We start from the raw sequence: 12,804 nt of genomic DNA, 5'->3' as shown, positions 1-12,804 counted from the left end.
AACAAGCAGTGCCTGGTACCCCAGCCTCAAGCCAGGAGCAAGCAAGCTCAGAACTGGGGGAAGGTAGCACATTTTCCCCAGACGTTTTGGAGAGTAAGGGTTGATAGCCCCAAAAGGTAACTTTTTCAAGCTGGTGCTATTAGTGGTTTCAGCATTGGACTAGGACTCTGCAGATCAGGGTTCGGATCACTGCTTGAGTATAAAAACCCACTGGGTGACCTTGGGCAAGTCCTCCTCAGAAGATGGCAATGGCAAACCCACTCTGAAAGTTGCCAAGAAAACCCTATGATAGGGTTGCCTTAAGGTCGCCATAAGTCAAAAATATCTTGGAGGCACACAACAACAGCAAAGTAATTCATAGAATCATAGAGTTGGAAGAGACCGCAAGGGCCATCCAGTCCAACCACCTGCCATGCAGGAAATCACAATCAAAGCACCCCCGACAGATGGCCATCCAGTATACAAGGTATATTGTGTGTGCATGTGTGGCTCCCTTTACCTTTACACAACTATAGCTGCGCAGTTTACTTTTAGCTACCAAGGTGTTGTGGCCACAACAGGGCTGACCTGGCATTGGTCAGAGTAAGGCAACTGCCTCAGAAAGCAGATGGGAAACAGCTGGCATCCATCTTAAACACTGAGAAATGGTCATGAAGGGCAGTGCCATGCGTGCCATATAGTGATTGCCAGATTCAAGGCTGGACAGGGCCCCTGTACATTGAATGATTGTGTAGAAGAGGGAATTTCAGCAAGTGCTACTTGTCACACAAACAGCTGGGATTCCCATTATATGTACAGGAACTTACATCAGTGTTTACTCTGGCAACCTAGCCTTGTCTTGCATCCCTTTAAACTACCTGGCTGCCCTCAGTTGTGGTGGAAAGGCCCATCCACACTACACAATTATAGCATTATTTTTCTACTTCAACTGCCATGGCGTGTGACTTGCCCAAGTGGGTTTCATGGCCAAGCTGGGAATCGAACCCTGGTCTCCAGAGTCATAGTCCAACACTCAAACTACTGTGCCATGCTACCTGAACTACAAACCCCAAGATTTCATGGGATGTTGCCGTGGCAGTAAACGTGGCATGATAATGCTATAATTGTGTAGTGTGAATCTCTGTGTGTGCACACACTTGTATGAATGAGAGAGACTAAGCTGCTGTTTTGAACTGTCCTTTCCTCTTATTTTTTGCAGCCTCCAAAGTGATCCTCCCAGAAGTGATGCAACTCCCCCCAAGTGAACAGAATAGCCATTTGCATGCCACAATGCCCCTCACAAGGGAGGCAGATACACACCGGAGTGACCGGTCTCCCTCAGCACCCTCTCCAGCAGCCGCTCTTCAGTCCTCTGCAGGGGCAGCGTTGCCTACTCAAAATGGCCACCCTGGCATCAAGACGGCCACAGTACCAGCTGCCGAAATGAAACCTCTCCTTCAGACTAGCCAAGAGAGCTGCCCACCCTCCACACTCCTTCCAACTGTGGAGACCTTGCCGCCTAAGAGTGACCGCCCTCCACCCATTGGTGCCCCAACCACACCTCCTGCAGAAGAAACACATCTAGAAGAAACCCCCCGACCATCACCCAAGAATAATGAACAGCCTTCCCCTACCCAGGGGTCTGCCAGCCCCCGGACCAAGCAAGGTATTGACTGGAATCCTGTTGGTGGCTTACACAGGCGTACCTTTCCCGGCAGGAATGGCTGGATATTTTAATCCAATGCAGAATGTTTGTATTCAGTTCAAGGTTGCAATTGCATTGTGGTGCATGCAATGTCATTGTGCATGGATTCTGCATGTGTATCAGATGCACATACAGACACATGTGGTTGTGGATTTTGCTGTGTATTCAGGTGTGCATTCGGTTGCACACTGTTGTCATTCAACCCAAGGGTTGGGTGGAATCATTGCATAATTCCACATGCTACCAAATCCTAATTTTAGATTTCAGCCAAGGCTGGTATACCAAAGCTTTGACTTTGACTCTTGTTTTAAATGAAAGCAGGCTAAGCAGATGTAGGGTGTTGTGATGTATGGCTTATAGACTACAGGGATTCCTGCAAGTGGTGAGGGTCTGCTGTGTGCGGTGGTACATTGTCCCCATTGGTATGAGCTGGGCCTCCTTGTGTTCCCACCATTCATGCAGGAACTCAGGGCTGAAGGTTTCAATCAGTAAAATGAGCAGATGGCTTCCCTAGCATACCTGGGACTGGCTTAACACAGTTGGAAGCAAGGGTATATGGCCATCCAAAGTAGGGATACAAATTGTGTGGCCCTCCAGATATTGTTCCCTGCAAGTTCCAGGGCCCCAGCCAGCATAGCTAAACATGCAGAATAATAGTGAGGGATAATAGCAGCTGCAATACAGCAACATCTGAATACTTCACTAAACTACAAATTGGATACATCACAGCAGTTAAATTGGAGTCAAACTGCTTTAATTCTTCAGTGTATCTATACCCTCAGAGACTGTATTTTAGTTTTGTCCAACAGGAACTATGCATGTATACAGGAGAAAGTAAAAGGGAAAACGGTCTTGGAGGGCACAGCCATTGAATTAATCCACTCTTACCTGTCTTGTTTTATCTCAGTGAGCTAGTTTAGACATTTGTTTTCTGTGCCTGCCCAACTTAGGACTTTTCTGCCATGCTCATTTGTAGGGTGGCAAGTTGCAGAAAAATGAAAAAAGGACAGGACTCCTGCACTTGCAATAGCTTTTCAGGAGGAAGCTGACTAGTGTTGCTCAGTGGTTCTGAATCACCAGTCTTCCAGATATTTGGGGCTTCAGCTCCAGAATTTCTGGGCACTGGCCATACTGGCTGGGACTTTGGGGAGTTGATGTCTCACACATCTGGAGGAACAGAGTTTTAGAACCAGTGGTGTAGCTGCTCCCACAAGCATTTGCATCTGGCCACCCTGCGCGCACATCCAAATTCAGCCTCACCCTGTACATGCAATATGCAACATGGTTAGCTCCAAACTGCATCATAAACTTTCCAGGAAATCAGCGCTGCGATTGATCCTTCTCTGTGTTGAATTCATGTGTATCATGACCTTGGATGAACCGTCCCCATGTTGATGGTCAGGTAGGATGGATAGCCATGCTCTTGCATTCAGAGTTTGGAGAAAGTTAGCTATTTGGATGGTAATTCCCAGAGTCTCTCAGCTTGCATGTACTCTATCCATTCTGGGTGAGGGATTGTGAAAGTTGTCATCCTAAAAGGTCACCTTTCTGAGTTCTGCTTATGTTGCTTTATGTAAAGAGGTGGATTGGCTTGAAGGCATCATCCAGAATTCTTAACCACTCTGCATCTTTCATACGTTCGACTATTTATTTTCTATATGAAGAATATATAGTGGCCACCCAGGCAGTATTTGCTCATTGTAGCCTGTGGGCAGGAACAGGCATAATGTTTAAACTTTGTAGCACACCTAGGAGATGTTGGGCATTTCATAAATCAATGACTGGCAAGGCTTAATACCCTGAAGGCACCAGGTCCCATCTTATTTTGGAAGCTAAGCAAGATGGGGCTTGGATAATACTTGGCTGGTGACTACCGATGAATAGCAAGTGCTGTAGGCTAGAGTTCAAAGGAAGGAAGTGGCAAAACCACCTCTGAGTATTCCTTGCCTAAGAAAATGCTAGGAAATTTATGGAGCCGCCCTAAGTTGGCAGGCAACTTGAAGGCGCATACACATATATGCTCTTACTGACGTGTTTTTGTGATTATTTCACTCTGGCTTATGGCAACTCTACCATGCATTTTCCTTGGCAATATATATTCAGAGGCGGCTTTCCATTGTCTTCCTCTGAATATAACCTATAGCACCTGGTATTCCTTTATGGTCTCCCTTCTAAGTACAGGTTGACTCTTAGCTAGAATTCCAAAATACTTCAAAAACTGACATTTCTTTGCATGAGTGGCTGAGATAGTGACACCTTTGCTTTCTGATGGTTCAGGGTACACAAACTTTGCTCTGTGCATTGTATAAGATTACCTTCAGGCTGTGTGTATAAGGTGTAGACGAAACATGAATCTTGTATTTCGACTTGGGCCCCATCTCCAAGATATCTCATTAGGTACGTATATGCAAATACAACTATTCCACCATAATAATAATAAAGAAATAATTCTGAGATCTAAAACACTTCTGGTCCCAAGCATTTTGGGTAAGGGAGACTCAACCTGTACTACCCAGACCTGGCCCTGCTTAGCTTTTGAGATCAGTAACTACCTGGTACCTTCAGGGTATGTAGGCTGTTAGTAACGTATGCAGGCATAATTGAAAAATACACCTTTGTATGTACTTTTTTGGTTGTGGCAGATAGTGGAATTCAGCACTTCTATTTGTGGTGGCCCCCTTCCTGAGCTGCTTACTTGATGCCAGACTGGACTTCCTTCTCCAGGTCCATTTGGTAGCCATGGGAGAATAGAGGGCAGCTGGGCAATAGCCAGATGTGTTCCTGCATCAGGCAGCAGGAAGGAGAAAGCATCCTCCTGGTCTTCCCAGGCATCCTCCAGAGCTCCAGGAGGAGGATGAAGTCTTCCTGCAGCCGGATTCAGGAATGCAGGCAGCTGCTATCGGCCTGCCCCTCATCTCCCACCCATTCTCCCCAACCAATTTTAGAGAGGATGGGATAGAGGGGTGGGGGGTTTTGTTGTTTATTATATTGTACTTTTAAACTCTGTTGTTACCCGCCTTGATCCACCAAAAGGGAAGAGGCGGGATATAAATAAATATATTATTATTATTATTATTATTATTATTATTAAACCATTGAATGCCCATGGCAAGGATGCCTTGATGGACAACACTTATGCTGAAAGTCTAGACAAGGGAAAATACAGTGGCCCTTGTTATCTGCTGAGGTTTGGTTCCAGGATCCCCCATGAATAACAAAATCCGTGGACGCTCAAGTCCCATTAAATATAATGGCAGAGCAAAATGGTGTCCCTTATATAAAATGGAAAATCAAGGTTTGCTATTTGGAATTTGTACTTTTTAAAAAATATTTTTAAGCCTTGCATGTTTAAATCCGTGGATAAAAAAATCCATAGATAAGGAGAGCCGACTGTATATACCTTACATTTTCATTTTCCTCTTGTGTATTACAGGATCTTGGCCCATAACAGTAGCATTTGTCGTAAATTGTTAACAAACGTTAAATTAAGAATAGTGACCTCAACGACGATAAAAAAAGCTCCATTAATATATTGGGTCCCGAAAAGAAACCAAGTGTTAGCTGCTTTGCTACTGAGTGGTTTGTGGCTTGTTTCTGCAGCTTTTGGAGGGGACTTCTACATATAACTCTTAATTCCTTCCCTTCCCTTCTGGGTTCTTCCATTATCCACTTATAACTTACCAGGCTATGTCCCAGCTTCATCCCATTCCTTCCATATTTTCCCCAGGCTTTGCGCAGACCTTTTAGATTCACATACAGAGATACTTTTTTAAAAATACCTTGTCAACCCTAGGTAGAAATGGAGCATCATGTTTCTAGATTATTTTAAAAGCCTGCAAAGAGAAGCAGTAGCATATATAACTAACTTGGGCCTGTGACAGACTGCCAAAATAAAGCTGCTTCCGGTCTCTTTGGAGGTATGCTGTTTAAATGATGCATGGGTCCTAAGAGTCCGGAGGTCGCACCAAAGCCACACTCCATTCCTAAGCACTGGAGTGCAGCTTTGGTGCAGCTTCCGGATTCTTAGGGTGCATGCATCATTTAAACAGTATACCTCCAAAGAGACCCGAAGCAGCTTTATTTTGGCAGTCTGTAACAGGCCTTGGTTAATAAAAAACTGGCCCAATGGCAGCTATATTCACAGTGAGTAGCCATAGGGTTGACTCCGTGTATTACAGCTTCTTGTGCCTTAAATGCCAATTCTTCTGGCTTTTAGTATGGCATAATTATGAACAAAGCTACATGTGTCCTCCCTCCAACCAGCAGAGCATGGAAATGTTACATTTGGGGGTTATAACACCCCAAATCCCCCAGCAAGCATGGCTACTAGAAGTTGTAGTTCAAAGAAATAATATTCATATTATATGAGAGTGGGCTAGGCTTATATGTTAATATATTTCTTGGCAAGATTCGTTCAGAGGGAGTTTGCTCTTGCCTTCCTTTCAGGCTGAGAGTGTGTGACCTACCCAAGGTCACCCAATGAGTTTCCATGGCCAAGTGGGAATTTGAAACCAACTCTCCTAGGTCCTAGACCAAAGCTTAAACCACTAACATCAGGCTGGCTCTGCATTCATATAAGCTGACCTATATTTCCAAAAAAGCCATGTTTTCCTGAAGTTGTGATCCGTTAAGTACATATTTATGGGTAGCTAAATCAGTGACCGTTGAACAGTAAATGGCAAATGGTTAAGTTTCTAGCCTTGAAGTACAGATCTTTTGGCAACAGGAAGGGCACGCATCATCCAACCACCTTGACCGCCGGTTAAATTCTATGTCTCAGAGGCATAATTTTAAAGAACATGTCCACAAATATCAAAGATTGTTCCAGGACCAAATTGATAGGTTGCAAAATGTCCAACCAAAAAGGGGTAACTTTGAACTACACCCAAATCTTATGACCCAGGGACACATTACCCTTTTGCTGAAGTAGACAGTTTCTTTCTAAATAGGCTTAACCACTGATCTAAGAGGCTGGCGGAAACTTAAAAAGAGACTTGAGTTGTGTGCGTGTGTTTTTAAAATTAATGCATAACAACAACAACAATGAACAACCCACAACAACAGATGCCTGTTAATATGGTTGTATCTTTCTTTTAAACTGCAAACCACTTTGAGTCCCAATTATGGGACGAAAGCGGGAAATAAATAAATAGAAGGTTATCATACCTAAATTTAAAAACTATTCTAATCTTATATACTAACTATTGAAAACTAACATATCACCAAAGACAGCGAATTGTGGCTTCCAAATTACCTGGCAACCTTTATGTTACTCAACTGTATCTATTCAGAAATTAATCACATATCTTAAAAGTTAATAAAATGTTATCCAATATACTGGATGATCAACTAGAGAAAAAGCATGCAAGAGTTTCGCGTTGTATGAAAACTGCTGCGAGAATGATTTAGGCACAGAGATGGAAAGAGACCACAATTCCATTTCAAGAAAACCTATTGTGGACACCGTATGAATTTGCAGAAATGGGCAAGCTTGCAATTGTAATGCATGATAAATCTAAGACTTGAAGTGATATCATGGAGTCTTAATGTCTTTCTCTCTCCCCCAGATACACAGAAGGCTCAGGCCAGGCATAAACAGGCCCGAGAAAGGCGTGAGGAACGAGCCAAACATCTGGGTAAGCGGCAGCTTCATGTGTGTATTTGTGCCATGTATCTGAGGGCATCTGGCACACAATATAGAATATATACTGTTCCGCATCTAACAATACATCCAGAATCCCATCCTCTTAGTGCTGATCTGGTGCTCCAGGTGTAGCTATTATTCTGTTTGGAGTTGATTCTTAGCCTGGAGAATCAGTGAAGCAACCCTTATATTGTCATTTTTGTTGTTGGTGCATGCCTTCAAGTCGACTCTAAAGCCGACCCTATCATGGGGTTTTCTTGACAAGATTTGTTCAGAGTGGATTTGCCTTTACCTTCCTCTGAGGCTGAGAGAGTGTGACTTACCCAATGGCTTCTTCTAGGGCAGTGGTTCCCAAACTTTGGTCTTCCAGATGTTTTGGACTTCAGGTCTCCATAGTCTTGACAGTTGACCAAACTGGCTTGGGCTTTTGGGACTTGAAGTCCAAAACAGCTGGAGACTAAAGTTTAGGAATCACTGTTGTAGGGGCTGAGTATATATGATTGCCCAAGATTACCCAGTGGGTTTCTGTGGCCAAGCAAAGATTTGAACCCTGGTCCAATGCGCAAACCACAACACCATGCCAGACATACCGTTTTTTAAAAAAAATCAAGCTATGGAGAGGTTTAAGAGATAGCTTCCTTTGTGATAGTGTTTGTTTTGTCATTGAAACGCTGGAGGAATACCCTTTATGTGAACCCAAAACATATTCCCTGAAGATGCCAGCCACAGATGCTGGTGCAACGTCAGGAATAAACTCTTCTAGAACATGGCCGCATAGCCCAAAAACCCCCACAAAAAACCAAAAATGTACCTTTCGTTTAAAACAAAAACAACAACAAAAACCTGGAATGCGGGGATTTGAGGTTGGGAAGGTGAATATGGGAAAGCAATGGCTAAATTTCCCCAGACCTTTTCTGTGGATGGAGGTTTTGCTCATTTTTAAAAGGCAGGTTTGCATGCATTTTCTTGCAGACAATGTCATTTGAGAGCCTGTCTTGCATATGTACAGATTCTTGAGTGGGAAAAGCGGCCTCCTGCTTCTGTTTTTCTTTCCTGCTGTCCCAACAGATGCACAAAGATTGAGGGGGCAAGGATGGTGGGTCCCTTTGCTGCCATGCGCAACTGTGAGCTGTGGAGGGAATGTCTGGGCTGAGAACATTCCTTTCCCAGGCAATGGGATCAGTCAGTGGTAGTCATTAAATTTGCTGGGTGCTGCTCTCTGCTCCAGTGACCTCCCTCCCGCTGCCCTCCACACCGTCACTTTCAGGGCCGCGCTTGTCTAAATCACTTTCCACCCCCATTCCCCTTTTGTTTGGCCTGAATGAGTTTTTCAAGCCAGCTCCCTCTCCTTTTGTGCATGGCCCAAAGTGCAACTTCCCTTCTCTCCCTCCTGCTAGCATCCTGCTCCACAATGGTTGGGTTGGGGTCTCCCATACCCTGCCTGCGGTCACCAGTTGTGAAGTTTGTACCTGGTGCTGTGTGTGTGTTTGTGTGTGTATTTAGTTATTGCAGCTCCCTCCCTGCTTGGTCAGTTTCCATCTGCTTTTATCATTTCTTCCCTCCTCTTCATTGGAACAAAATTCTGTTTCGTATCTGTTTGTCTGTCATCATTCTATTCTATTCTATTCTATTCCTTCCTTCCTTCCTTCCTTCCTCTAGCTAGCTACAATATTTATCTCTTTGTCTGCCTGCCATCTATCTACTTTCTTTCTTTCTTTCTTTCTTTCTTTCTTTCTTTCTTTCTCAATATTTATCTCTTTGTCTGTCTGCCATCTATCTATCTGTTCTTTTCTTTTCTCTCTCTCTCTCTCTTTTATCTAGCTACAATATTTATCTCTTTGCCTGCCTGCCATCTATCTAAAATATCTATATGTCCTATTGTTCTCTTTTATCCATCTAATCTACAATATTTATCTGTTTGTCTGTCATCTATTTAAAATATCTGTCCATCTTATCTATCTGTTTACATTATTTATCTGTTTCTTTGTCTGTCTGTCATCTCTCTAAAGTATCTATCTACAATATTTATCTGTCTGTCTGTCATCTATCTAAACTAAATACCTTATCTGTCTGTCTATCCTGTCTGTCCGTCCATCCGTCTGTCTGTCTTCTATAGTATTTATCTGTCTATCTATCTAAAGTATCTAACTATCCTATCTATCATCTATCTATCTATCTATCTATCTATCTATCTATCTATCATCTATCTATCATCTAACTATCATCTATCTATCTATTATATTTATCATTCTGTCTGCCTCATGCCTCGCATGGCCTAGCATGAATTCAAACTCTGATCTCCAGAGTCCAATGCTCAAACCATTCCATATTCTGGGTCTCATTACAATATCAGAACCCACAAAATAGAAAAGAAATCAAGTAATAAACCAAAGAAACACCAATACAATAGAATATTTAATTTTAATCTCTAGATTTAGGGGGGGAATGGACCAGGTCAGTGATCAGGAAAATGCTATCTTCTTATGGCAGCTTTGAGGAATAAATGATGAGAAACACCAGAGAATTTCCAAGGCTATTTGGTGCACTCCACAGAAGTTAAAACTAAGAGAACAATTTGCCATTCCTCCTATGGGTTCCTAATTGCTTTCTCTGTATTTCATGATATGACCAATGATGCAAAGGGAACACATCTGTGGCTGCATCCAAACTGCAGAAAGAATCCAGTTTGACACCACTTTAACTGTCATTGCTGCATGCTATGGAAGTCTGGCAATTGTAGTTTGTTGTGGTACCAGAGCTCTCAGACAGAGAAAGCAAAATGTCTCACAAAACTACAATCCCCATTATTCCACACAGCATTGAGCCATAACAGTTAAAGTAATGTCAAACTGGATTCTTTCTGCAATGTGGATGCAGTCTTAGCCGCTTACCCTTTCTATTAGAATTTTTGTCCCAACCCCATTATATATATATTTATATTTAATTTATCTCCCTCCTTTCTCTCAGCAAGGGACCCATCACAAAATTCCTTGGTGGAGGACCAATAACTAAAACCTGTAATACAAACATGGTCATTAAAATGTGAAGGAGGCCAAGGAGCATGGTTTTGCAGCCAGATCTGAAGGAGGGCTACTCTCCTGAGCCTGGGTGGGGATGATGGGAGCTGCAGACCATGCTATCTGGAGGATGGGATACTGGCTGGGTTGAGCTTTTGTTCTCCTCCAGCTTGGCTTTTCCTTCAGATGTATCATCAGATGGCTTCCCCCAAATGCTCGCCTTCTCTTTTCCTGGGAGACTTGTTGGATGAAATGAAAACCATGCCATTTTGATGTAACGTAAGATGCCCCAGGGGTGAGCGAATGTGTCTATGTCTGCAGGCCCAGACTGTGCACTCTATCACTACATCCCATCTGTGTTTGTCTTTTCCTTCCCTTGATCGCTGGCCCAATAGCAGCCAAACGGGCCCTGTGGCTGGAAAAGGAGGAGAAGGCCCGGGTCTTGCGGGAAAAACAGCTGGAAGAGCGGCGGCGGAGACTCGAAGAGCAGCGAGTTCGAGCCGAGAAGCGTCGAGCAGCCTTGGAAGAGCGCCAGCGTCAGAAGCTGGAGAAGAACAAGGTTGGCTTGAGACAGAGCAAATGAAAGAGGCAGGAAAGAGGGGAGTTTGCCATAGGGAAAAAATGTACATTCAACAGAAATTAAAACCAAACAAGAGAATTCCCAGTTTGCCATTCCTCCTATCCTTGAAAAGAAAAAGGAAATACTAGAGTTATAACATATAGCACTATGATTCAGGGACTTGTAGTCTCTCCTGTTTCTTGCAACAATGCCAAGACCCTAGCATAGCTGCTAGCCATGTCTTGACGTCTTTCCCTTCCTCTCTTTCATCTTCCTCAGGAACGGTACGAAGCTGCCATCCAGCGCTCTGCAAAGAAAACCTGGGCCGAAATCCGGCAACAACGGTGGTCATGGGCCGGTGCGCTGCACCAGGGCTCCCCTGTTCACAAGGATGGTGAGTGGAGACTATCTGTGCATAAATTCTCTCTGGGACTGGGGGAAGGTGCATGCAGGATAGCACCAGTGTGGCATTTGCCCATGAGGAAGAGGGTTGGCATGGCAGCGACCCTCAAGTTGCTTTTGCACGCGCATGTGCCTGAATACGAAAGGGACCTTTGTACCGTCATCAGAGATCAGTGCAAGCTCTTTATTTTGTTTTATTTTGCATGGCAACAGCTGGCCTTTGCTCTGTACCTTTTGATGGGGCACCACCTCAAGTTTCAGTGCATCACTGGTCAACAGATGCTCTCGCATGATGAAGGTTAAAGTGGGACCTTCCCATCTGTGGTGGTTTGATTCCGGGGTCCCTGAGGATGGGGGAAAACACAGATGCTCCCCATAATATTCAGCGGGTGGCAAAGTCTGCATATCTGCATTGAGTGGCCATTGAGTAATATGGGACAAGGCAATCTGTTGGTGTTCAAATCCATGGATAGCTAGCTTACCAATACAGCTGGCCCACTCTATGCCTTGATGTCTTTGCCTTGGTGGGGACTAAATGAAAACTCTACAGTCTGAAGAATTCAAAGATATAGCTGTGTTAGTCTGTAGAATCAGTACTTAGAGATATCTTGTAGCACCCTTGAGACTAACTGAAAGAATCATAGAATCATAAAGTTGGAAGAGACCACAAGAGCCATCCAGTCCAACCCCCTGCCATGCAGGAAATCACAGTCAAAGCATCCCCGACAGATGTCCATCCAGCCTCTGTTTAAAGATCTCTAAGGAAGGAGACTCTACTACACTCCGAGGGAGTTTGTTCCACAGTCGAACAGCCCTTACTGTCAGGAAGTTCCTCCTAATGTTGAGGTGGAATCTCTTTTCCTGTAGCTTGCATCCATTGCTCTAGGTCCTAGGCTCTGGAGCAGCAGAAAACAAGCTGGCTTCCTCCTCAATGTGACATCCCTTCAAGTATTTAAACAGGGCTATTATATCACCTCTTAACCTTCTCCTCTCCAGGCTAAACATCCCCAGCTCCCTAAGTCGTTCCTCATAGGACATGGTTTCCAGACCCTTCACCATTTTAGTCGCCCTCCTTTTAAAAGAAGTTGGCAGCATGAGCTTTCATAGACTTCAGTCAAATGCATCTGTGGAAGTAGACTGAAGTGTATGAAAGCTCATGCTGCCAATTTCTTTCAGTTAGTCTGAAGAATTGTACTGCTTGAGTACTGGACATCAAAAAGGAGCTATAAATGAGGGTAGTTTATGAGCCTTTATGCCCTCCTCAAAGGTTTACCAGACACCTCACCACTGGGAAACTATTGGAAACAGAGGGTGTAATCCTGTTAGTGATAAGTGTAAGCAAATTTTGCTTACATGTGCATATGCCTTGTTTTGGGTGGGATGCAAGGGTCTGTTCTGTATCCCTGGAACCCCTGGTCTGGGCTCCAAGGGGAAAGAAGAATAGAGTATACGGCATCTGTGAGTGCATCCTCATGTCTTTCCCCCTCCAAACTGAGAC

General features: G+C 43.9%; 1 protein-coding gene across 3 annotated transcripts in view; it reads left to right on the top strand.

The window, feature by feature from the left end:
- MAP7D1 (MAP7 domain containing 1) overlaps positions 1-12,804 on the top strand; it is a 67,662-nt gene that overhangs the window by 33,387 nt on the left and 21,471 nt on the right. For all 3 annotated transcript variants that reach the window (XM_089478123.1, XM_089478122.1, XM_089478121.1), the window contains exons 2-5: positions 1,199-1,645; positions 7,252-7,320; positions 10,741-10,904; positions 11,184-11,298. In XM_089478123.1, coding sequence (XP_089334249.1) covers positions 1,199-1,645; positions 7,252-7,320; positions 10,741-10,904; positions 11,184-11,298 — 795 coding nt within the window. The remainder of the gene's footprint in view (positions 1-1,198; positions 1,646-7,251; positions 7,321-10,740; positions 10,905-11,183; positions 11,299-12,804) is intronic.

This window comes from Sceloporus occidentalis, unplaced genomic scaffold (assembly GCF_023333645.1).
Source record: "Sceloporus occidentalis isolate IW3139 unplaced genomic scaffold, rSceOcc1.0.p SCAF_13, whole genome shotgun sequence".
Lineage (NCBI taxonomy): Eukaryota > Metazoa > Chordata > Lepidosauria > Squamata > Phrynosomatidae > Sceloporus > Sceloporus occidentalis.
This window is presented reverse-complemented; position numbering and strand designations above follow the sequence as displayed.